We start from the raw sequence: 27,104 nt of genomic DNA on the forward strand, positions 1-27,104 counted from the left end.
TGATATAGGTTCTATGGAGAATGAGGTTGAATCCATTTGGGTGGAAATTAGAAATTCTAAGAGGAAAAAGTCACTGATAGGCGTAGTCTATAGGCCACCAAATAATAACATCACATTGGGGCGGGCAATAAACAAAGAAATAACTAATGCCTGTAAAAATGGTACGGCAATTATCATGGGGGATTTTAATCTACATGTAGATTGGTCAAACCAGCTCGGTCAGGGTAGCCTTGAGGAGAAGTTCGTTGAGTGTATCCGTGATAGTTTTCTTGAACAGTATGTAATGGAACCGACGAGGGAGCAAGCTATCCTAGATCTGGTCCTGTGTAATGAGACAGGAATAATTAATGACCTCATAGTTAGGGATCCTCTTGGAAGGAGTGATCACAGTATGGTTGAATTTAGAATACAGATGGAGTGTGTGAAGATAAAATCCAATATCAGGGTCCTGTGCTTGAACAAGGGGAACTACAATACAATGAGGGAGGACTTGGCTAAAGTAGACTGGAAACAAAGATTTTATGGTGGGACACAGGTGACGAGCAGTAGAGGACTTTCAAAGCAATTTTTCAAAGTGCTCAGCAAAAGTATATTCCAGTGAAAAGGAAGGACTGTAAGAAAAGGGGTAATCTGCCATGGGTGTCTAAAGAAATAAGGGTGGCTATCAAATTGAAAGAGAAGGCATACAAAGTGGCCAAAAACAGCATGAAACTAGAAGATTGGGAAAACTTTAAAGGTCAACAGAAAGCCACAAAAAGAGCTATAAAGAAAAATAAGATAGAACATGAGAAAAAACTAGCACAGAATATAAAGATAGCAAAAGTTTCTATAAATATATAAAACGAAAAAGAGTGGCTAAAGTAAACGTTGGCCCTTTAGAGGATGAGAAGGGGAATTTAGTTATGGGATATGATGAAATGGCCGAGGCATTGAACAGGTATTTTGTATCGGTCTTCACAGTGGAGGACACTAATAACATGCCAGTAATTGACAAAGAGACGAAGGTAGGTGAGGACCTGGAAACAATCATTATTACGGAAGAGGTAGTGCTGGGCAAGCTAATGGAGCTAAGGATTGATAAGTCTCCTGGCCCTGATGGAGTGCATCCCAGGGTACTAAAAGAGATGGCGGGAGAAATAGCAGGTGCACTGGTGGTAATGTTCCAAAATTCGCTGGACTCTGGGGCAGTCCCAGCAGATTGGAAAACAGCAAATGTGACGCCACTGTTTAAAAAGGGAAGTAGACAAAAGATGGGGAATTATAGACCAGTTAGCTTAACCTCTGTAGTGGGGAAGATGCTTGAGTCTATTATCAAGGAAGAAATAGCAAGGCATCTTGATAGAAATTGTCCCGTTGGGCAGACGCAGCATGGGTTCATGAAGGGCAGGTCATGCTTGACAAATCTTTTGGAATTCTATGCAGACATTACAAGCAAGGTGGACAATGGGGACGCAGTGGATGTGGTGTACCTAGATTTCCAAAAGGTCTTCGACAAGGTGCCGCACAAGAGGCTACTGCATAAGATAAGGATGCATGGCATTAAGGGTAAAGTATTAGCATGGATAGAGGATTGGTTGACTAACAGGAAGCAAAGAGTGGGGATAAATGAGTGCTATTCTAGCTGGCAGTCAGTGACTAGTGGTGTGCCTCAGGGATCAGTGTTGGGACCGCAATTATTTACAATTTATATCGATGATTTGGAGTTGGGGACCACGTGTGGGGTGTCAAAGTTTACAGATGACACTAAGATGAGTGGCAGAGCAAAGTGTGCAGAGGACTGTGAAACTTTGCAGAGGAACACAGATACATTGAGTGAGTGGGCAAAGGTCTGGCAGATGGAATACAATGCAAATAAATGTGAAGTCATACATTTTGGTAGGAGTAATAGTAAAAAGGATTATTACTTGAATGGTAAAAAGTTGCAGCATGCTGCTATTGCAGAGGGACCTGGGTGTCCTTGTACATGAATCACAGAAGGTAGGTCTGCAGGTACAACAAGTAATTAGGAAGGCAAATGGAATTTTGTCCTTCATTGCTAAAGGGATTGAGATTAAAAGCAGAGAGGTTATGTTGCAGCTGCTGAGGCCACACCTGGACTACTGTGTGCAGTTTTGGTCTCCTTACTTGAGAAAGGATGTATTGGCACTGGAGGGGGTGCAAAGGAGGTTCACTAGGTTGATTCCGGAGTTGAGGGGGTTGGTTTATGAGGAGAGACTGAGTAGGTTGGGATTATATTCATTGGAATTCAGAAGATTGAGGGGGGATCTTATAGAACCATATAAAATTATGAAGGGAATAGATAAGATAGAAGTAGAGAGGATGTTTCCACTGGCAGGTGAAGCTAGGACAAGAGAGCATAGCCTCAAGATTAGAGGGAGCAGATTTAGGACTAAATTGAGAAGGAACTTCTTCACCCAGAGGGTTGTTAATCTATGGAATTCCTTGCCCAGTGAAGTAGTTGACGCTACTTCAGTAAACGTTTTTAAAGATAAGGTAGATTTTTTTTGAACAATAAAGGAATTAAGGGATACGGTGAGAACGCGGGTAAGTGGATCTGAGTCCACGAAAAGATCAGCCATGATCTTATTGAATGGCGGAGCAGGCTCGAAGGGCCGGACGGCCTACTCCTGCTTCTAGTTCTTATGTTCTTACGTACATTGATCAGGTCCCAGAGATTTACCCACCTTTATGTTTTTTTAAAACCTTCAGCACTTCCTCTTCTGTAATGTGGACTATTTTCATGACATCAATTTTTATTTCCTCTCGTTCCCTAGCTTCCATTTCTTTCTCCACAGTAAAAACTGATGTAAAATATCGATTGGTATCTCTCCCATCTCCTGTGGTTCCACACATGGACGACCTTGTTGATCTTTAAGGGGATCTATTCTCTCCCTATCTGATCTTTGGCTTTAATGTTCTTGCAGAATCTCTGGATTATCCTCAGCCTTAGCAGATAAGATTATCTCATATGGCCTTTTTGTCCTCCTGATTTCCCTCTTAAGATCACACCTACACCCTTTATATTCTTCAAAAAAAAATGGTGGAAGGAGAGTAGTGTGGATCTTGTATCTGCTCCTGAGTTTGGAGGTTTCTCTTGCGATTTTCCTCCGACTTTTCTTGAAAATTTTAAGTTGTTTTTGGAACTTTTATATTCCAAAAGAAAACATGAAAAAAAAACATGAGGAAGGAGAGAACAAAAACAGAAGTTGCTGGAAAAGCTCAGCAAGTCTGGCAGCATCTGTGAAGGAAATATCAGAGTTAATGTTTCAGGTCCAGTGACCCTTCCTCAGAATGAGTTTTTATGAGGAAGGAGAGATTGAATGACACAGAGCTTGTGGGAGAGACCTGACCACGTGTCTGTCGAGATGTCAATGGATCCAGAGATTCTTTTGTTGTTGTTTGCACAGAACTCAGAAGATTGTTTTCAACTTGTTTGTCAAGGTTTCGTAGTAGCAGTTCAGGGATCAGGGATTGGCATCCCTTTACACTGATCTGGACATTTGACAGCTGACTAATAAGAGGATTTGAGGAGGAGGCTATTTTCGTTTGCTGGGAGTTTCAGCTCAGTGCTAGATTTTCAAGATTTAAGTTTTTTTTCCTCTCTTTTGCATGCTTAAAATTAAAAACTGTTGGAGAAGGGTAGTTGGTATTTCTTTTTAAGAAAAAGGTTATTTTTCACAGCTTCTTCTTTTAAGCTTCATAATATAGAATATAGTTTTTTTTAAGTTCTCCCAGCATAGTGAGTCAGCAGTAATCAGTCTACAAATACTGCATTTGAGAAAAGTATGGATTTTTTTCAGCAAATCTAAGTGAGAAAATTTTAAGGGGTAATTATGGAGAGAGATTTAAAAAAGATAAGGGGCAATTTTTTTTTTAAGACAGAGGGTGGTTGACCTGTGGAATCAACTTCCTGAGGAGCATCCTGAGGATGCCGGTACAATTATGATGTTTAAAAGACATTTGGATAGGTACATGAATAGGAAAGGTTTGGAGGCTTATGGGCCAGGAGTAGATAATGGGACCAGTTTAGTTTGGGATTATGTTCAGCATGGATAGGTTTGACCGTAAGGCTGTGCTGTATGACTCTATAACAGATGAGGATAGTTTTGAAGTAAAAAAAAGTAAGTTAATTTAGGGAAGAGCAAGTCAGAGAACAAGGTAGCTCTGATGAATTAAACTACACTTATTTCAATGCAAGGGGTCTTACAGATAAGGCGGATGACCTCAGGACATGCATGAGAACGTGGGACTGGGACATCATAGCCATTACAGAAACATGGCTCAGGGAGGGACAGGACTGGCAGCTCAAAGTTCTGGGGTTTAGATGCTATTGGAAGGATAGCAAGAGGGAGATTGGTGTTTTTGATTAAGGGAAATATTACTGCTGTACTTAGAGAGGATATTTCTGAGGGATCATCCAGTGAGGCTATATGAATGGAACTCAGAAATAAGAAGGGGATGATGGCCTTGATAGGATTGTACTATAGGCCCCCCAGTAGTCAGAGGCAAACTGAAGAGCAAATCTGTAGAGAGATTTCAAAAAATGAAAGAATAACAGGGTCGTAATATTAGGGGATTTTTAACTTTCCAGACATAGAGTGGGACTGCCATAGTATTAAGGGCTTGGATGGTGAGGAATTTATTAGATGTGTTCAACAAAGGTTTCAATATCAATATGCTGATGTACATACTAGAGAAGAAGTAAAACCTGACCTTCTCTTGGGAAATAAGGCAGGGCAAGTGACTAAAGTGTTAGTGAGGGAGTATTTTGGGACCAGTGATCGTAATTCTATGAGTTTTTAAATAGTTATAGAAAAAGACAGGCCTTGTATAAAAGTTAAAGTTCTTAATTAAAGTAAGGCAAATTTTGATGGTATGAGACAGGAACTTACAAGAGTTGATTGGAGCAGACTGTGCACAGGTAAAGAGATGACTGGCAAGTGAGAGGCTTTGTAAAGTGAGATAACGAGTATTCACAAGCATTATGTTCCTGTTAGAGTGAAGGGTAAGGTTGGTAAAAGTAGGGAACAATGGATGAATAAAGATATTGAGGCTCTGGTCAAGAATTAAAGGAGCCATATATTGGAAGTTGGTCATTAAAACTACCTTTATTAAAAGGGTCAGTACCTGGGAATGGGTTCCAGCCAGTCTGGAAGAGACTCCACGTTCAAGCAGATGGTAGACATTGAATGATAATTGAAGCTTTGGGAAAACACTGTCAGTCTATCAGGGCGGAACCAGGCATGAAGTTGTTTGTTTTTTTGAAATGTGTTTTCTAGGAACTGATGACACAGCATGAAGATTTGAAAGCTCCCTGCCTAACCTCCCTCACAGCTTGTAGAAGCCTAGAGTGGAGAAAGCTGATTTAGAAATATTATTACCTGTCCTGAATGAAACAAAAAAGGTGATCCTGATCAACATTTCTAGAAAAGAAACTAAGAAGTCCACATTTATACTTGTAAAACAACACATTGTGAAAACCATTTTAGTAATCTGGCCAGTTGGTATTTTCTCTTTTATTTACCTCTTAACTGTGTTTGTCTGTCTTTTGTGTGGGGCTGGAAAATATTTCATCTTTAAAACATAGACATTAGATTAACTTGTTGTTTAATTTTCCTCTATTAAACTTATTGTTTATTTAATAAACTGTTAAGTCTTTGGCTCAAGATACTAAACCAGTGTTTGGAATTGCTAATACAGAGATAGAAAGGCTGATATGGTTCAGCTTTCTGTCTCTGTATAACATAAGGCAGAGGTCCAAAGCTACACTAAGTGGCCAACCCCCAAAGTTTAAAAAGTGTGTCTCCCTAGAGTAAATATAGTTTCCACATCCATCAGGAACTTATAGTCTTCAATGAAATCACCCTCACTCTTCTAACCTCTGGTGAAAACAAGCTTAAGTAATCCAATCTTTCCTCATAAGAAAACCCAGCTATCAATCTAAGTAAACCTTGCCTGAATTTATATCTTTCTTGAAATAAGGAGATCTAATCTTGGATGATGGGCCCTCCTCTGGAATTTTTCTTTTTTCTTTATAGTAGGAATGTGTATATTCTGAAATCTCTCTTTAAATGTCTACCACTACTTCTCTATCTCCCAGTCTCATATCCCATCTCACATCTACCTGCATTCCCACAAAATTGTCCTTATTAAGTTTAGAATATTAGTTTTAGATCTACTCTCTTCCCTTTCAAACCTGGATATAAAATTCAATCATATTATAATCACTGCTACCTAGAGCCTCAATAACTCTGAGCCCACTTATTACAGTCATACAGCACAGAAACAGACCCCACAGTCCAACCAGTCCATGCTGAACATAATCCCAAACTAGTCCCACCTGCTCCACATTAACAACCTTTCATTGGAGCTGAAAGATGTATACATATTACACCAGGGCAGAGAACACTCTGCTAATCATTTATCAACAGAGAATTCCCATTGCATGTTCTCTTCCAAGCCACTCACCATCCTGATTCAAAAACATATCACCAGTGCTTCAGTGTTGCTGGGTCAAAATCCTGGAATTCTCTCCCTAACAGCACTGTGAGTCTACCTACAGCACATCAACTTCAGCAGTTCAAGAAAGCAGCTCACCACCACCTTCTCAAGGACAGCAAGGGGTAGGTAATAATGTTGGCCCAGCCAGGGATGCCCACATCTCATGAGTGCATAAAATAAAACTGTTCTGCTGCACTCATTCTATTTTACCATTTTCTGCTTTGGGAGAGGAAATGCAGACTATGGTTGATGTCTGAAATTGTTAAAGTCAAATTAGGACCAGAAGGCTGTGAAGTGGCTAGTAGAAGTCTGAGGAGGCTATTTTGATCAAAGGCTGAACCAGACACTAGATGGGTGTTGTGCTAATGAGATACATCTGTTTGCAAGTTTGTATTAGCATGCACGATTGGTCTTAATGCTGTTGAAATTTGCCTGGAGGTGCTAAATTAGCCATCTGCTAGTTTAAGACTCAGATGCATAGGTTCTCAGATTTGACATTGGAGACTTTGGAGAAGGTTCATAAGTAGAGGAATGCCCTGGAGCTGAGGAAAGGAAGAAGTCTTTTGCTCCTGCCTATCACTCTTTCCTGCAACTTCTGGTGTTGCTCTGTCTGGGTTTATTGCCTCCTCAAATTCCTTCTGCAAACCAAGGAGAAAGTCTAACAACAGGATGCCAATGGCCAAGCAATGGCTTTCTCCTGGCGACTCCCATAAGTATCAGAGAAATTAGACCAGTATAGCACTTACTCTTTTTAGGCAAAGCCTAATTTCCAGAGTAAGTGTTGGTAATGTTTAGCAAAATGTTCCAGAAATGCTTCTAATATGTTTCAAATATCTTCTTCAAAACTCCAGTAGCAAGTGAAAAATGAATTAACCTAATAAGCAGTGCTTGAAATTCTCCACAGTGACTTGTTTATTCCAATTCAGATGATCATTGTTAAGAGAGGCTACCATATTAAATGTTATCAACCACAATGGTGTGCAGCCTCTTTAAGGAACACAACTAGGTGATCTGATTTGTCAATTATCTCTTTTATAATTGCCTGGGTAATCAAAAACTATTAGTAAGGGACTTTTGTGGTGTAATGATAGTATTCCTGTCCCTGGACTAGACAGACCTGGGTTCAAGTCCCGCCTGCTCGAGAGGTGTGTAATAATGTCTCTAAACAAGTTCATTTTTTTAAAAATCAGTTTGCAGTAAATTAATGATAAACTGCATTGTAGGTTGAGATTCTAATTTTGGTTACCTCTCTCCCTCCAAATTGCCTCAAGATCCTTTTCATTGAGCTTATATTAAGTTTCTTTAGAACAGTGAAGGTGCTGAGGTCAGAGGTCACAATTGGATACAGTCTCCCTCCATCTCCACTCTTTTTCAATCTGGCTGAACTTATCTTCACATTGAACAACTTCCTCTGAATAAAAGAACTCTTCCCCCACCCCCCATTTCCCAAATCCACATCTACTCAACAGCTGTTTATCAGCAACATTTTCCAGTTCTGATTGAAAGTCACTATCCTCAAATGCTCTGCCTTTCTCTCTCTACAGATGCTTCCTGACCAACGGAGTATTTCCTGCAGTTTCTGTTTTTACTTCTAATGAATGCAAATGGTCCCTTAATTATTGCACAATAGTGCTTTCTTAACATTAAAACACTAAGTATTGTTCATTGTATTGTACAGACAGGAAACCGGGAGCTAATGCCTTAAAATTCCTTAATTACATTTACAACACTTTAACTTGCTTTTAACACAATGGTGGGTTCAAACATCTTGAGGTCAGAAACAATCATGTGACAGCATCATAGTCTAAAATAAATAATGCTTTAGAAGGGCGTGGGTTCTATGTTTGGGAATACACTATATTAACACTTATTTAGAGAAAAGTAACAGACCTGTTTTCTTTTTGCCAATCCCAAACCAGAAACCAACATATATTCTACAATTTCAAATTTGCCTGCAATGGTAAATATCTTCACGATACTTGTGTTTGAATTTGTTGCCACATAAGCAGCATATAATTCACAAAGGTGGGGTTTCAAAAGTTTCACCAGTGGCCCAGGGTCTTGCTGAAAATCAGGCCTTCATTTTACATACCTAATCAGCATGGTAATTTTGCAATTCACCTTTCTTCAGGGAAATAAAGAGAAAGCATGATAGGTATGCACAAGCTCTATTTTACTGTACAATCAGGTGATCTTCATGAGGTTGGCAGAGCTTGGCCATACAAAATGGACATATCACAGTCAAATGGGTGTGGCCCACTTAATTGGGTATGCCCTTAAAGCAAGGTTGCTGTTGTTACTGCAAATGAATGTTTTGAAGTCTAGTTTTTGGCAGTCAACATTTCTCTATTTGTTCATTCAATGTCCTGTGTATTTTTTTTTTGCCTTATTGTTGTGTTTTTTTGCTGAAGGCCAAGACTCTTCTGAGATGCACACTTCTGGAGCCTGGCTAATAATTGCGACAGCACAGGTTTCAATTTACGGAGCCAAAGGCGTGAGAATCCTATTGGGTGTTCTTACAGTGCTGATTCAAAGAACAAAGCAAATTGCAGCACAAGAACAGGCCCTTCGGCCCTCCAAGCCTGCGCCGATCCAGATCCTCTATTTAAACCTGTCTCCTATTTTCCAAGGATCTGTATCCCTCTGCTCCCTGCCCATTCATGTATCTATCTAGATACATCTTAAATGACACTATCGTGCCTGCCTCTACCACCTCCGCAGGCAACACGTTCCAGGCACCCACCACCCTCTGTAAAGAACTTTCCACGCATATCTCCCTTAAACTTTTCCCCCGTCACCCTGAAATTGTGACCCCAAGTAATTAAGTCCCCCAATCTGGGGGGAAAAAAGCTTCTTGCTATCCACCCTGTCTATACCTCTCATGATTTTGTAGACCTCAATCAGGTCCCCCCTCAACCTCTGTCTTTCTAATGTAAATATTCCTAACCTACTCAACCTCTCTTCATAGCTAGCACCCTCCATACCAGGCAACATCCTGGTGAACGTCCTCTGCACCCTCTCCAAAGCATCCACATCCTTTTGGTAATGTGGCGACCAGAACTGTACGCAGTATTCCAAATGTGGTCGAACCAAAGTCCTATACAACTGTAACATGACCTGCCAACTCTTGTACTCAATACCCCGTCCGATGAATGAAAGCATGCCGTATGCCTTCTTAACCACTCTATCGACCTGAGTTGCCACCTTCAGGGTACAATGGACCTGAACACCCAGATCTCTCTGTGCATCAATTTTCCCCAGGGCTTTTCCATTTACTGCATAGTTCGCTCTTGAATTGGATCTTCCAAAATGCATCACCTCGCATTTGCCTGGATTGAACTCCATCTGCCATTTCTCCGCCCAACTCTCCAATCTATCTATATTCTGCTGCATTCTCTGACAGTGCCCTTCACTATCTGCTACTCCACCAATCTGTAAACTTGCTAATCAGACCATCTATACCTTCCTCCAGATCATTTATGTATATCACAAACAACAGTGGTCCCAACATGGATCCCTGTTGAACACCACTGGTCACAGTTCTCCATTTTGAGAAACTCCCTTCCACTACAACTCTGCGTCTCCTGTTGCCCAGCCAGTTTTCTATCCATCTAGCTAGTACACCCTGAATCCCATGCGACTTCACTTTCTCCATCAGCCTACCATGGGGAACCTTATCAAACGCCTTACTGAAGTCCATGTATATGACATCTACAGCCCTTCCTCATCTATCAACTTTGTCACTTCCTCAAAGAATTCTATCAAGTTGGTAAGACATTACCTTCCCTGCACGAAACCATGCTGCCTATCACTAATAAGCCCATTTTCTTCCAAATGTAAATAGATCTTTTCCCTCAGTATCTTCTCCAGCAGCTTCCCCACCACTGACGTCAGGCTCACCGGTCTATAATTACCTGGATTATCCTTGCTACCCTTCTTAAACAAGGGGACAACATTAGCAATTCTCCAGTCCTCCAGGACCTCACCCGTGTTCAAGGATGCTGCAAAGATATCTCTTAAGGCCCCAGCTATTTCCTCTCTCGCTTTCCTCAGTAACCTGGGATAGATCCCATCCCGACCTGGGGACTTGTCCACCCTCATGCCTTTTAGAATACCCAACACTCACCACCACCCCCCCCCCCTTCCTTATGCCGACTTGACATAGAGTAACCAAACATCTTAACCTAACCTCAACATCCGTCATGTCCCTCTCCTCGGTGAATACCGACGCGAAGTACTCATTAAGAATTTCACTCATTTTCTCTGACTCCTCGCATAACTTCCCTCCTTTGTCCTTGAGTGGGCCAACCTTTTCTCTAGTTACCCTCTTGCTCCTTATGTACGAATAAAAGGCTTTGGGATTTTCCTTAACCCTGTTTGCTAAACATATTTCATGACCCCTTTTAGACCTCTTAATTCCTTGTTTCAGATTGGTCCTACTTTCCCAATATTCTTCCAAAGCTTCATCTGTTTTCAGTCACCTAGACCTTATGTATGCTTCCTTTTTTCTCTTTGCTAGTCTCACAATTTCACCTGTCATCCATGGTTCCCTAATCTTGCCCTTTCTATCCCTCGTTTTCACAGGGACATGTCTGTCCTGCACTCTAATCGACCTCTCTTTAAAAGCCTCCCACATATCAAATGTGGATTTACCCTCAAACAGCTGCTCCCAATCCACATTCCCCAGCTTCTGCCGAATTTTGCTATAGTTGGCCTTCCCCCAGTTCAGCACTCTTCCTTTAGGACCACTCTCGTCTTTGTCCATCAGTATTCTAAAACCTACGGAATTGTGATCATTATTCCCTACTGAAACTTCAACCACTTGGCCGGGCTTATTCCCCAACACCAGGTCCAGTATGGCCCCTTCCCGAGTTGGACTATTTACATACTGCTCTAGAAAACCCTCCTGGATGTTCCTTACAAATTCTGCTCCATCTAAACCCCTAACACTAAGTGAATCCCAGTCAATGTTGGGAAAATTAAAATCTCCCATCACCACTACCCTGTTGCTCCTACACCTTTCCATAATCTGTCTACATATTTGTACCTCTATCTCACACTCGCTGTTGGGAGGCCTGTAGTACAGCCCCAACATTGTTACTGTACCCTTCCTATTTCTGAGCTCTGCCCATATTGCCTCACTGCTCGTGTCCTCCATAGTGCCCTTCTTCAGCACAGCTGTGATATCCTCTTTGACCAGTAATGCAACTCCTCCACCCCTTTTACCTCTGTCTCTATCCCGCCTGAAGCATCTATATCCTGGGATATTTAGTTGCCAATCCTGCCCTTCCCTCAACCAAGTCTCAGTAATAGCAATAACATCATACTCCCAGGTACTAATCCAAGCCCTAAGTTCATCTGCCTTACCTACTACACTTCTCGCATTAAAACAAATGCACCTCAGACCACCTGTCCCTTTGCATTCATCATCTGCTCTCTGCCTCCTCTTCCCCTTAGTCACACTGACTTCATTATCTAGTTCCTTACAGGCTTTAGTTACTACCTCCTTACTGTCCACTAACCTCCTCATTTGGTTCCCATCCCCCGCCACATTAATTTAAACCCTCCCCAACAGCGTTAGCAAAAGCACCCCCTAGGACATTGGTTCCAGTCCTGCCCACGTGTAGACCGTCCGATTTGTAATAGTCCCACTTCCCCCAGAACCGGTCCCAATGTCCCAAAAATCTGAACCCCTCCCTCCTGCACCATCTCTCAAGCTACTCATTTACCCTGCCTATTCTTTCATTTCTACTCTGACTAGCACGTGGCACTGGTAGCAATCCTGAGATTACTACCTCTGAGGTCCTACTTTTTAACTTGGCTCCTAACTCCCCAAATTCTGCTTGTAGGACCTCATCCCGTTTTTTACCTATATCATTGGTGCTGATATGCACCACGACAGCTGGCTGTTCACCCTCCCCCTTCAGAATGTCCTGCAATCGATCTGAGACATCCCTGACCTGTGCACCTGGGAGGCAATATACCATTCGGGAGTCTTGTCTTCGCCCACAGAACCGCCTACCTACTCCCCTTATAATCGACAACAATTTTCGAATATTTGAAACAATATTCGAATAATCAAGCAAGGCCAATTCATCACGACATAGCACTGTCAGATCCAACAAAACCCAATATAAACATAAAAGCTGAAGGTGCCACACTGGTATAGACATGCAATAGAATGAATCACTCTGCAGGCACTATTCCAGGGTTACAGGATCCGTGACAGAAGGTTAGGCTGGGGAAATGGGAATTGTTATCCTTGGACAGTGGAGATTGCGCAGAGGTTTTATAAAGGTGTACAAAATTATGACAGTTTTGAACTAAGGTAGACAATTAATCGTTGTCCTGATTAACTGATGATAAAAGGACTAGGTGTATAAATTGAGGATCTTGGAGAGGAGAACAGGGGAGATGTTAAGAAGAACATTTTATGCTACGAAAGCAATGATTTGAAACTCACTGTCAATGTTTTCAGAGGTAAATGGACGCACACTTGATAGGAAATAAACTTGCTGCAATAGAATGGAGAAATAGGGCTGACTGAATTACTCTACAGACAGCATGTGTACTCTGGACTGAATGGCTAATTTATGTGCCGTTCTAATCCTATGACTCCAACAGGAAGATCCCTCTTATCCCAACCAGATGCAGAAAAACCCAGAAACACTATCATTTGCATTGAACGTCATCAGAACTTTCTGCCAAAAAGAAAATAGAAGCCATAATTAAGGTTGAAAAATATTAAAGTCAATATAAGTTTCTGTCATTTGCGATTCCCTCCAGTTCTGGTGAAATGGCAACACCTGAAATTGTAATTTCACTCTTCAGATACAATCTGGTTGCTCAGTGTTTCCAGCCTTTTCTGCTTTTATTTCAAGTTACTTGCCTTCTTTGTTGCAGGAGAACCCTAGAGCTGGTTTCCCTGAGGCTGGGCATTTTCACGCGAAGTCAATCTGAAAAAGGGACCTCACAACAGTTCAGACCCTTATCTGCAAGTCTAAAGGGCAAAACTCCTGCTTCAGTTTAATGGCACATCTTGTTTGTCCTCACATAAAATGGCAGATGACCTTATCCAATAAAAGTGGTGGTGCAGTGGCAACGTCAGTGGGATGGTAATCCAAAGTCCCAAGCTAATGTTCGGGGGACATGGGTTCAAATCCTATTGTTGATTACAAAAGCTATTCTAACAGCAGGCATTGTTACGAAAAATCCATCCACTTTACTGATGCCCTTTAGGGAGGGAATTCTGCCACCCTTACCAATCTAGCCTACATGTGACTCCAGGCTCTTGGAAATATGGTTGACTCTTGACTACCCTTTTGAAATGTCAATCAATTCAAGGCAATTAGGGATAGGCAGCAAATTCTGACCTTGCCAATAACTCCCAGATCCTACATGAGAATTTAAGAAAAAAGGACTGAAGTGTGTGCAGTTCCTTTCTGCTAGATAAGGGATTTATTAGGTGTCTGAGGATCTGACAAAAACTGATGTAACACGATCAAATTTCTAGCTCAATGTTTATTTCCACCAATACTTAAGGTTTGAAGGCCATGCAGTTTAAATTTGGATATGACACAGGGGGCAAGTTGCCAACATTTTTGTTTCCAAGATGGTGATGCAGCTAAGCCACCTGGTGATGTTAATTCAGGGATGAATTTAACAACTGCGATGGTACAGATAAATAAGCCCACTCGCCCAATTTCAATACTTAATTGAGGCATACACTTTATTTTCCCTGTGAGCTATAAGGCCACTGCAGTTTTTGGACTCTTTAGCACATGGTTTCATTGCATTTTGTGAGACTTTGTCTTAAACCAATGGCTGCTATATTTCCCACATTGCAATAGTAACTTCAACACTATCTATGATATAAAGGTACATTGGGATCTCTCAGATCATAAAGGCACAATACAAGTGCATTTTTTTCATTCTTTACTTCCAGTAATGGACATCGCCTTCCACTTAAACAATTTTAGTTTTCCCCCACACTGCCATGCATTCCTTTCAGGTGATGCTCATTCTATCAGCACCCTTGCTTTTTATAGTTGGGGTACTCAATAAAAACTGTCCCTAAAAATAAGGAATGCAACAATTATAACTTACAATACTACCTACAGGGAATATGTGATATAAGTTCTACAACTGTATTTTCAATTGATCATTCTATAAAAGACCCTTGTCTTACTCCCCAGTCTGAAGCTGGGCTGAAGTGTTCTGTAAATGGTAAAATAATTATGATTGCAAGTTATTATCAGAGTATACAGTCATGAGAGGGTGATTACATTCTTTAATATCCCAGATACAAGATCATGTACTGTGTCTGTAACAACGGCGATATGTTTGGCATGCAGTGATTGCCAAAATGAGTCATTCTCTGCCAAAATTAAGGAGACTTGCAAAATTTGTCAAAGCCAATGTGCCTGTTGACACACAACAAACGTTCTGTGGTCAAGAGGTCATTGGGCAGCATGGTGGTTCAGTGGTTAGCAGTGCTGCCTCACAGCATCAGGGGCGCAAGTTTGATTCCAACCTTGGCCGACTGTCTGTGTGAAGTTTGCATGTTGTCCTTGTGTCTGCATGGGTTTCCTCTGGGTGGTCCAGTTTCCTCCACAGTCCAAAGATGTGCAGATTAGGTGGATTGACCATGCCAACATGCCTATAGTGTCCAGGGATGGGCAGGCTAGGTGGCTTAGCCATGGGAAATGCAGGAATAGGTCAGGGTGTGGGTCTGGGTGTGACGTTCTTTGGAGGGTCGATACAGACTCATTGGGGTGAATGGCCTCTATCAGCACGGTAGGAGCTGTATGATTGCCACCCTAATTAAGCCAAATTATTGCCTCATCCATGGAGCAGCACTACAGTAAATGTGCAATATCTGGATATTTCCTGTAAGCAGCACATTGATTATGAAAAGAAATGATGCAGCTTCACCTCAATCTATGAACACCTTCAGTATCAGGAAACTGTGTCCCTACTTTAAGATGTTTACAGCCTTTTCCTGAATTTGATGATTGTCTAGCTTTCCTTCAGTGCATATGATGCTGTCTAAATCGGTCTGAAAGTTTACTGTGTTGCACAATAAATCAATGTAGGAATTGAGCTGGTCTCTATATTCACAACAACACATTTGAACATCTTCTTCTCTGAATCATAAGTACATGCATGAGCGATTTAAGCCAGTTCTCTCAATATGCAATATATACATGTTCTCTGGCAATTTATTCATTTTTTTCTTCGGCATAGTTTGATTTTGGTTTCAACAGGACAGAAATATATGTAAGCTGAAACTTAGAATATTGCACAGCAACTGCTCCAATACACAGGCACACGTCCCAGTGACTCTCAAAAGAGGGCAGGAAATAGCTTGGATCACCCTGATGTCATCTTGGCTACAAGTCTGAGCTGACCAGACAAAGGATAAAAAATATAGGCGGAAAACGTGTCTCCTTTAACAAAAGTGGTGGAGCATTTATTTTTGGCAGGACACATAGAGAAGAAAATTTGGGCTGGGTATAAAATTGGCCACTGATTTGCTATCACCCATTTTGCAAAGAGCAATTTCACCTCTAAAAAATTCAAATAAATCAAAACTGAACAGTTACTATCTAAGAAGAAAAGTTAAATACTTTGTCTTTTTTTCATAACTTATCCAATATTAGGTTAAATTACAAAGTATTTACTTAATCTTTTTGTTTTTATATATGTAGATTGCTAGATCTAACTGTTGCAATTTATAGCAGAAATTACTAAGGGTAAAACTGATCTTTGGCATTTGAAAGGAAATTGAGCAGAGAATAAATCTTGTTGACCATTTTGTGCTAACGCAGAACTCTCAATGAGTGAACTTCATTGTGTTATCCTAACTCAAAGGTACAGAAAAAAAAATCTTCCTACCCAAAACACAATCAGGGCCGTAAGCTTCCTCATCTGCACACTCCTCACAGGCACTTCCTTTGTACTTTGGCTGCACCAAAAGAAAATCAGTTTCAACAGACTAGGAGAGAACCCAAGAATCGACAGAAATATTATTATCTGGAGGTTCACTTAATATCATGGTACACATGAAGAAACATATTATATTCTAAAGCCGGTGAACTGTTGACTGAACAACCTGGTGAGCTTTGCTTATCGTAGCATTCTAAGAAGTGTCTGTGATGACATCAAATAGAAATTAATTCCAGCATCGCAGCGTAGAAAAGTGTAAAGACTGCAATTAAATTGCATATAAATAATCCAACATCACATGGCTGAGGTAGACAACTAGAAATTCATGTGCATAAGGCAGAACAATGCACAAATGGTAAAGCAGCATTGATGAAACAGTCACTTGAAATAAAATTATCTTCCAAAACAAAATTCCCTCACCAAAAAAATCACTTCACAAGCTATAAGTTCATGTGTAAAAGTTTATCATGTCAAAACCACAAATGTACCAAGCAATTAGATGAATATAGTCTTAAAAAGTGTGAACTGACCTCACAAATGCAGGTTCCATTCCCTGAAACTCCATCTAAACATGTACCATGTCCATTGCAAGGGTTTGTTGACCCACCAGGGCATTCTAGGGTAGACAACATGTTATTATTTTGCATGGCATTCGTGTTTTAGATTTTGCATCAAAAAATGTATTAAGCAAGATCTACAACAGATCATTTGCAAAACTTTATTTGGTAGCAATACAGTAATATATAGGCTCCAAACACAACTTCCAGGTGAAGCAGTGTTTTACTTGTACTTCTTTCAATCTAGTTTACTGCATTTGTTGCTCACAATGCGGTCCCCTTTACATCAGCAAGATGAAATGCAGACTAGGTGATTGTTTTTCGGAACACCTCTGCTCCATCTAAAGGAATGATCCTGACCTCCCAGTTGCTTACCATTTTAATAAACCATCTTGCTCCCATGTTTACATTTCTGCAATCATTCCAATGAAGCACAACACAAGTTCAAGGAATAACATCTCATTTTCTGCTTAGGCATTTTACAGCTTTGAGATCTCAACACTAAATTCCATATTTTCAGAAACAGACTTAATTATGCCTGCTTTCTTGTTTTCTTACATTCCACCCTCCAATCCTCATTAAACTACAGCCTTACTTGTGTCTTATTTACTTTGCTGTTAGTAGACAGTACCCATTCTCTCCCTTTCACACCTTAATTTATACCCATTTTATAACAGTTTTTCTCTTTCACCATCATTAACAATCTCTGTGTCCTTTGCACTGGGCCTCTGCACCATTAGTCCTCTTGCTCCTCTTCTGTCTCTGTCAAGAATATATTTTATCAAAACATTTTCCAACACCTCTCAGCTCAAAAGAAGAGTCAAACTGGATTTGAAATGTTAACTCTGTTACTCTCTCCACAGATGCTGCCAGATCTGCTGAGTTTCTCCAACATTGTCTGTACGGTAATATATTTGTTGACATTACAATAGTCGTACTCTAGAAATAACATATTGTTGATTTCAATATAAAAGATTGTTATCTGAAATGTATTTTGTTAATTACTGGTATTATTCAGCCATCAAAATTACACACAGCAAGGATTCAAAAGGTTGCTACAAACAGAGCATTTGTTCTATTAATGCAGTAAACCTAGACACACATTTCCATGAAATATCACTTAGAATGGAGGATATGAGTTATGCGAATGAGGAAGGACATGAAGCTAATTAAATTGTTACTTCAAAAGGCTAGCACAGGGATGATGGCCTAAATGTCTTCCTTCCATATGAAATATTTTATGACATTCTTTTGCACACATTCTAAAGTGCAGGGTATAGCGTTACATATAGCAAGACATTGCTGACTATTGCTGATTATTGCTGACTATTTTACCTAGTAAATTCATTTAGTATTGTTCTTGTCTTCTTTATTACTGTAATACTCTAGTATCTAAGCAAAAAGGCATTCGATTCTCTAGCTAATACTAGCCTTGTGAGGGCCAGGGAGAGGCCACCACTATGTTCCGGAGTGATGGAAAAAGTTTTGGACTTGGAATTTCGAGGTGACTAACTCACATCTTGATTCCTCAAAAGGAAACCTTGTAATCTATCTATGATCTACAAAGTGCAAGTCAGGATTGCTTAGCTCTGTAAAGAGCACAATGGAATACTGTCCACTTGCCTGAATGAGCTGCTCCAATAACACTCAAGAAGAGAAACACCCTTCAGAACAAAGCAGCCTATTTGATCGGCATCCTAAACACCAATCTAAACAATGACTCCCTCCAAATCCATGATCTCTACCACCTAGAATGACAAGGGCAGAGAAATAGGGGAGCAAATTTCTTTCCAATTTTTATCCAAACAGTAGGGGAAAATCTCAATCTCACAACAACAATGCGGGTGTAGTGATAGCTCATGAATGGTTCAAGAGGGTGATTCACCACCACCTTCTATGGCCAATTAGGAATGTGTTATGTATTATATTTGGTATATGTTATGCTGGGACAGTGTGATCATTGGCGAGTAACACTGGTGCATCATTAGCCAGGTTTGCAGGCTTGTTCAGACTTGCATTGAGCTTTTACAGACAGCACAGCTATGGAATAAAGCCACCTACTGGGTTGCAGCAAGCAATGAGTTCATATGTTTTTTTGTTCTGACTGGAGCCCAGGAACTGCTTGATAGAGGACAACTGGCAGGGACAGTGGGGTCGGTCAGCATGAGAGAGAAAAAGAGAAGAAAAAGTAATTGTTTTTTCACTTGTGGGTGCATCCAGACATTGGGCCAACAGTGCAGGAACCACACCCAACATCCTACCCAGTACGAGAGACAGAGAGAGAGTGATGGGGAAAAATGGCAGATTCCTTGCTCCCAAACATTAAAAAAGGAGAAAATTCAAACTTTAAGTGGGAGGAAACCACATCTCAGGCACAGAGACAGAGAAAGGGAAAACAATCCCACATTCAGAGTTAATTTATGAAAAGCCGCTGCAATTCGGCTCAGACCTGCAAACCTAAGGAGACAATATTGAATTTAAGAAGGGTTTGAATGCAAAAAGGAACTGATTGTATATCCCAAGTTAAAAACAAAATGACAGACCAATTTGATGCCATCAGACCCTTTGAAGAAGGGTTGAAAGGCTGGAAACACTACACTGAAAAATTCAGATATCATATTCGAGCAAATAGAATTGTAGATAAATTAGTAATACTGGTATTCCTCATCTCGCAAGGCAGCAAAGCCTTTAATTTACTTAGGAGCCTTCTCTGCTCAGACTGCCCTGAAAACATAACATAAAACGGCTCATTGGTATTTTGAAGGACCATTATTCCCCAGAACCCCTACTAATTGCAGAGAGGTTCAAATTTCACAAGAAAGAATTGGAAAGGGAATCATTGACTCAAATCTTCGCGACCCTTAAGCGCCTTGTACAACAATGAATTTTGAAATGTTTTAGATGAGGCCTTAAGAGAGAATGGTATGTGGCCAATAAAATGAGGCCACCCAGTAGGGGCTGAGTGAAATCTATATCCACATTGGACATTGTGGTGTCTATGGAGTTGGCAGCCAAAGAAGCTACGCAGTTCAAGCCAAGTTCCCGAGTACATAAAATGGTGGACACACCAAAGAAACCTGCACAGCAGCAGGAGTGCCACAGATGTGGACTGCTGGTGCAGGGAGGCCCAGTACAAGAACTGTGAGCAGGCCACATTGCTCAGGCCTGCTGCAGGATTCTGAGCAGTCCTGAGTAATCTGTGCCAAAGAAAAGTCACATAAAACCAAGGAAGAAGGTCCATGCTGCAGGATGTGAGGAAGATGTGGATGCCACTCATGAATCAAACATCTCCAGTGAAGAATTTAAACTGAACATTCTGGCGGTCCAGGGTGAAATGCATAAATTTTGGGTTTTGTCCAAGTTGGATGCAGAACCTATCAAAATGGTGGTTGACAACTGGGACAACATTTTCATTTATTCCCAAAACAATTTACAACCCAAAGCAGAGACATCTACCTCTTAAAGCACTCCAATATCACTCTCAGGATACACATAGACCAGATGATGGTAATGGTGATGGTGTAACTGCAGAACCAGGCCATTCGACCACCCATCCATATTGTGAGAGGAAATTACTCAGCTTTATTTGTGTGCTCGTGGCTACAGAAATTAATATGGGGCATTGTGAATAAATCGGTTGACTGACACTAGTCCACAAGACATCTTAAATAAATACCACAGTGTTTTTGAAGACCCCCTTGAAGAAATGAGAACCTAAAGAACTGCAAATGCTGTAAATCAGAATGAAAACAGAAGTTGCTGGAAAAGCTCAGCAGGTCTGGCAGCATCTGTGGAAAGAAACCAGAGTTAACCTTTCAGATCCAGTTCTATGGAAGGACCCAAAACATTAACTCCGATTTCTCTTCACAGATGCTGCCAGACCTGCAGAGCTTGAAGGAATGAGTTCAGGTTCAACTCAAATTGAAACCAGACAGCCAACCCAAAAGTCTGCTGGCGCACACTGTTCTGTACGACCTCCATCTGAAAGTAGAGGCTGAATGGCTGAGACTGGTGGACACTGGTGTACTCGAACCAGTAACAACGAGTGATTGGGCACTCCTGATCATGCCCACTTTAAAACAGAATGGATGGCTCCATATTTGTCGTAACATCAAACATACTGTTAATCCAGTGCTATGCGCAGATAAATATCCACGGCCCTTGATGGGAGATCTGTTCAGTTGGCCTGGCACTGGGGCAAAATTCACAAAGATAGATCTCTCACAGGCTCACCTGCAGACAGGAATGGCTGCTGAATCTCAACACCTGTTGACTACTGTGACTCATCGTGGCTTCTTTCACTCCTCCTTATTTCAGATGTTTACGCACCAAATCCTATGTGGGCTAAAAGGAATAAAATACTGCCTCGATAGACGAAGGGCATTTGGGGAATCTGGAGGACACCCTAAAATGGCTGCAAGTACACAGAGTTTAAAAAAATTTTTCTCCTTCTAGAACTTGATTGAATACTTAGGGCACATTATCGACAGTAAGGGGCTTCAAAAGGCACCAAGATAAATGGAGGAAATCATGGATGCCCCTTGGTCTCCTGTTGTGTCCCAATTAAGGTCTTTCCTGGGTCCTGTGAATTATTATGGAATATTCGTTCCAAAGTTGGTGACCCTTCTGAAGTCATTACACAATCTTATACTCAAAGGTCAGTCTTGGAAATGGAATCTGGATTGTCAGCGAGTCACTTTCAAACAGATACACGAGAGGTCAGATATATTGCTTCATTTCGACCCTGGGTTGCCTTTGGCATGTGATGCTTCACTCTACAGAATTGATGCAGTGCACCCAACCCAAAAGAGAAGATAAATCAATTGTCTTCATTTTGCACTTTCTCATGAGTGCAGAGACAAGATATGCCCAACTGGAGAAGGAGGCCGTCAGCATCATTTTCAGTGTGAGAAACTTTTATCACTACTTTTATGACTGCTACTGGACCATTGTTCTCTCCCATCTATCTTCAGTCTGTACACTGGGATCCTGTCAATGGTGGCCAGCCTGTTTCAGAGGTGGGCCCTATTCCTCTTGGTACATTCATAGAGATACTAAATCCAGGCAGTTAGAGCAACACACCAGGTAGGAACCTCTTGGAACTCAAGCCATGTGTCCTGAAGGTGGAAGTTGTTGGTTCAGAATAGCTGTCTACAATGGGGAATGAAGGTGATCATCCCTCTGATCGCACCTTACAAGGTGCTAGAGCAGTTGCACCATGGTCATCCAGGTGTGGGGAGGATGAAAGAGTTTGCCAGGAGCTATTTTTGGTGGCTAAATTTGGATGCCCAGATTGATGAAAAAGCCAGTTTGTGCCAAAATCCAAAATGCACTGGCACTGTTGTCATTACACCGTAGAAATGGCCTAAAGTGCTGTAGTACCATTGTCAACCTTGATTTTTGCTGGCCACCTTGAGGGCCAGATGCTGCTGGTGGTCGTTTGCTCATTCTAAGTGGCCAAAGCTGGCAATAATGATGGACACTTCTGCTGAGCTGACCATAGAGAAACTGGACGAAAACTGGACATGTGCTTCAGTGAACCTGAGTAGTTTGTCAGTGACAACAATCCTCAGTTCCTCATGCAGGAATTTACTGACTACATGAAATATAACAGCATTTGGCACATTACGTCAGTGCCCTAGCATCTCTCAATCTGTGGTCTAGCAGAAAGTTTCATGCAATTGTTAAAGCAATCAGTGAAAGCATCCAGGAGAGGGGCCACTAGTTCAATGAGTCAACAAATCCCTGGCCTTATACCAAAATACACCTCATGCAAATACCCAGAACTCGCTGGCATATGTGTTGTTTAAAACCAAGTTATGAACAACGTTCAGAGATAATAAGAACTGCCGATGCTGGAGTCAGAGAAAACACAGTGTGGAGCTGGAGGAACGCAGCAGGCCAGGCAGCATCAAAGTTGACGTTTCGGGTGGGGACCCTTCTTCAGAAATTACGAACTGCATTTGATCTGTTTCCACACAAACAAACACATACAATTATCTAGAAGAATCAGTTAGCCCAGATGTGCAGAAGGGAAACGGACTCCAAACGGTGCTCTTTCCTTCAAGGCGACGAAGTACTGGGATGAAGCTACAGCACTACTGACAAGTGGGAGCTGCCATTTTGCTAGTCATCATTACCAAACAACCAGCACAATGTTATTAGTCAAATTCACAAACACATTTCAGAATCCATGCCTATAACCTTCATTCTCCCACAGCATCTTGACTTGGCTCCAATTCCAATTGGTTCTCTTTATTGTTGCTAACACTAAGCAAAGCTTGTCCAATGGTGGAAAAACCAAAATGCAAGGCCCAATAATTCTGAAGGAATTCTGTTCTGAGGAAGAGTCACTGGACCCAAAATGTTAACTGATTTCTCTTCACAGATGCTGCCAGACCTGCTGAGTTTTTCCAGCAATTTCTGATTTTGTTTCTAATAATTTTGACTACTGGCAACCCAGTAAGAGCTAACAGTCAGACTTCAATGCTGCTATTATTGTGTGGGCATAGACCATTCCATTTCAAAGTAAACACACCACACTTAATGATCAAAAGGAGAGCTCTTGTTCTTTGTTTCCAAACCACTTTATTGGAGTCATTTAGCTAAATGCATCTTGTGCACAAATTACCAAATCATAACTACACACTCTAAACTTTGATCTATGAAGAAAAAGTATGTTTAAAACTGTAATTGCTGCATCCCCTTGAAATAAAGACAAGTGGGCTAATATTAGTAGAGTTAAAATTAAAATGCATTATGATCTTGAAATAAGTGCTGTAGCTATGCTTGATTTCTTTCAAGTTATAGCAATACAGCCTGTTTTAAGCACATTATTCACTGCTACACAGAGCCGTGAGATAAAAGACACTAAAAATCCAGGCAACATGGTTCAGTTATCACGGCAATCAGAAGAACCAAGGCTGAAGGTTGAGATTACAGGAGCCTTCAGGAGGTTGAGGATTATAAATAAATGCTGAAAACTCTGTATTTTTGAGAAGCCTTTAGGTAACTAAGGTAACCTTCTCCCTTGCAAATAATCCAATAAAACCTTTATTTGCTTAAATGAAGTAGACTTAAAAGTGGTCATTTTTCTTGGTGGATAAGTATGTTAGATATGATTGTTAGATAGTTAATGAATATAATAAGTGTGAGCTTGTGGTGCAGCAGTAGCACATCTGACTCCAGATTAGGAGGTTGCATGTTCAAATCACATCAGGCTCATGGTGTTTGGCAGCAGCATAGCACTCCTGATTTACTTTGGGTCAGAGCTTGTTGTCGGGGGGTGCTGCTGGATCAGTTTCTCCTATTCAGCAGCTTTCAACTACATGTGATGGGGCAGCACGGTAGTTCAGTGGTTAGCACTGCTGCCTCACAGCGCCAGGGACCCGGGTTCAATTCCACCCTCGAGTGACTGTCTGTGTGGAGTTTGCACAATTCTCCCCGTGTCTGTGTGGGTTTCCTCCAGGTGCTCTGGTTTCCTCCCACAGTCAAAAGATACGCAGATTAGGTGGATTGGCCATGCTAAATTGCCCGTAGTGTTCAGGGATGTGTAGATTAGTTTGGTTGTAGGGGGATGGGCCTGGGTGGGATGCTCTGAGGGTCAGTGTGGGCTTGTTGGGCTGAATGGCCTGTTTCCACACTGTAGGGATTCTATGATCTAAGAAATTAAAAGATGTTACTTGTATCTAACTGTATAGGAGAGGTAATAGGTAGACTTTATGTCTACGGCTTTACACTATGCCTACTTGTAGCCTACCTTTAAAGGCTGCATAGATAAAAATACCATGTCCGTGCATTCTCTCAAGCAATTTCTGATGGATCCTTCAAGGCATTATTTGAAAGGGTGATGGTGAGCCACTTACTGAACCTTAACGTCTAGGTACACCACAGAGTGGTTAGGGAGAGAGTTCCAGGATTCTGACCAAACAATGATAAATGATTGATAGTTTAGTTCCAAGTCAGGATGACGCAAGTGGCAATGCACCTGCTGTCTTTATCTTTCTAGGTGGTAGAGTTTGCACAGTTTAGAAGCTGCCGTCGGAGAAGATTTGATATGTTGCAGCTGTGCATTTTATACATGGTACAAATTGCTACCAAATTTATGCACAAGATGCATTTAGCTAAATGACTCCAATAAAGTGGTTTGGAAACAAAGAACAAGACCTCTCCTTTTGATCAAAAAGTGTGGTGTATTTACTAGCCTGTTCTGTATCCAGTGCCATCAGCCTTGATAACATGAAACAGATTTGCTGAAAATTGACAACTGATGAGTATAAGAAATGCCTAAATGAATCAGATATTCAAGACTTCTCACAAAAATGGTTGCAAATAATTCAGTCCAGGAATGGGAGCTGTTTGTTCTTCTCCTCCTCTCTGGTGAATTTTATTCTGGTGAGGGTGTTGTTTATAAGTTTGTGTGTCTCTTCTAGTTTGGTCCGTTTAATGTTGACAAAGGTACCATCAATACACACATAGAATTCAACCCCATATACACTCCACTATGAAGGAAAACCGGAAGTGAGGCAATCCAGCTCAACGGAATCCAGAGTTTAAAAACCAGGCGGGAAAACACATTGACGCTTCATCGGAGGCTGCACTGAGAATGTTACCCAGCACGGTAATGAAACGTCTGCAGAACAACAAACCAGCTTGGTGAGCCAACCAACCTCAAAACCCACAACCCGAGCTACAAATCTACTCCAAAACCTTGGTTCTGTCATGAATTGCTATGGGACCAGTCTGGCAGAAATGTGCTTTAGGACTTGGCCAGTTTGATCAATAATGTGGTTACTAAAACACACTTGGTGGGCATTGAAGTCCCTCAACCAGAGTACATTCTGCACCATTGATGCACTCAGTGCTCCTTCAAACAAGCAGTGTTTAACATACAGGAGGACTGATTAACTGGCTGTGAGAAGATGATGGATGGTAATCAGGATGAGATTTCATACTTTATCCATATTTTGACTTGATGCATGAGATTTTATAGGATTGGGAGTCAATGTTGAGGATTCCCTGGACGACTTCCTGCTGACTGTGCCACCATCTCTCGTGTGTATTTCTTCCGATGGGACAGAAAATACTAGAGATGATAAAGGAGTCCAGGATTTTGCTAGCTAGGTATAAATCTGTCACCATGACTATTTTAATTCTTTAGGACTGCTCTCCCAATTTTGGCACTGATCCCCAGGTGTAAGTGAGGAGGACTCTGCACAGTCAGTGAAATGGGTGTGCCTTTGTGTCCCTGAGTTAGTGCACAGGGCCCACTCAATCATATTCTTGCTATAATTTTTCATAGTGATTCGATACAACTGGCAGAGGAGAGTTCAGAATCAGCCACACCACTATAAATCTGATGTCACATGTTGGCCAGACAAGGACAGCAGATATCCTTCCCTTTTTGTGAACCAGACAACAATCAGTAGTTTCCAAAGTCACCATCCCTAATACAAAGTTTCTAACTCCAGATTTATTTAATTAACAGAGTTTAAATTCCTCAGTTGCCATGGTTGGATTTGAACCTGCGTGCCCAGCTAATTAGTCCAGGTTTCTGGATTACTAGTCCAATAACACAAATGCTATGCTACTGGATCTTCAGTGCAAGCAGGTCAGCCTTAGGAATGTCAATGTATATAATGACAGAATATGACCAACACAGAGCTGTAAGCTGTATATTGATTTATACCATTTGTACGCAATTAGCATTTGATTTGTTTCTAAAAACCCAATTTACTTTATGAAATAATTCAAGAACATTGAACTTGCAACTTAGCTCAATTTAATTAATATTACCGAAAACAAAACACCAATATTATCAAAAAACAGCTCTTATCAAGTGGGACAAGAGATTAAATTTACCAGTTACGGTATATGCAAATAAAAAGTTGTAACATAATTTGCAACCCAGAAAGCACTGTAGTAGGTTAGTCTCTCTCGCTTACAAAATCATTACTCACCTAGGCAGTCCTGACTCCAGAATCCTGCACAACATTCGAATACTGTGGCCATTTTTGTGCACAGGTGTCTGCAACCAACTTGTCGAATCAGCTGTTCTCCACCCAGATCCACAGTAAAACTTTAAATGTAAATATATCA

The 27,104-nt window shown here is 41.1% G+C and overlaps 1 protein-coding gene across 1 annotated transcript in view; it reads right to left on the reverse strand.

Moving 5' to 3' along the window:
• stab1 (stabilin 1) overlaps positions 1-27,104 on the reverse strand; it is a 216,208-nt gene that overhangs the window by 178,226 nt on the left and 10,878 nt on the right. Inside the window, exons 4-6 of the mRNA XM_048606708.1 lie at positions 26,966-27,084; positions 16,980-17,065; positions 16,399-16,468 (exon numbers count right to left, since the gene is read on the reverse strand). Of these exons, the coding sequence (XP_048462665.1) occupies positions 16,399-16,468; positions 16,980-17,065; positions 26,966-27,084 (275 nt within the window). The remainder of the gene's footprint in view (positions 1-16,398; positions 16,469-16,979; positions 17,066-26,965; positions 27,085-27,104) is intronic.

The sequence above is a fragment of the Rhincodon typus genome, chromosome 16 (assembly GCF_021869965.1).
Source record: "Rhincodon typus isolate 14 chromosome 16, sRhiTyp1.1, whole genome shotgun sequence".
Classification (NCBI taxonomy): Eukaryota; Metazoa; Chordata; class Chondrichthyes; order Orectolobiformes; family Rhincodontidae; genus Rhincodon; species Rhincodon typus.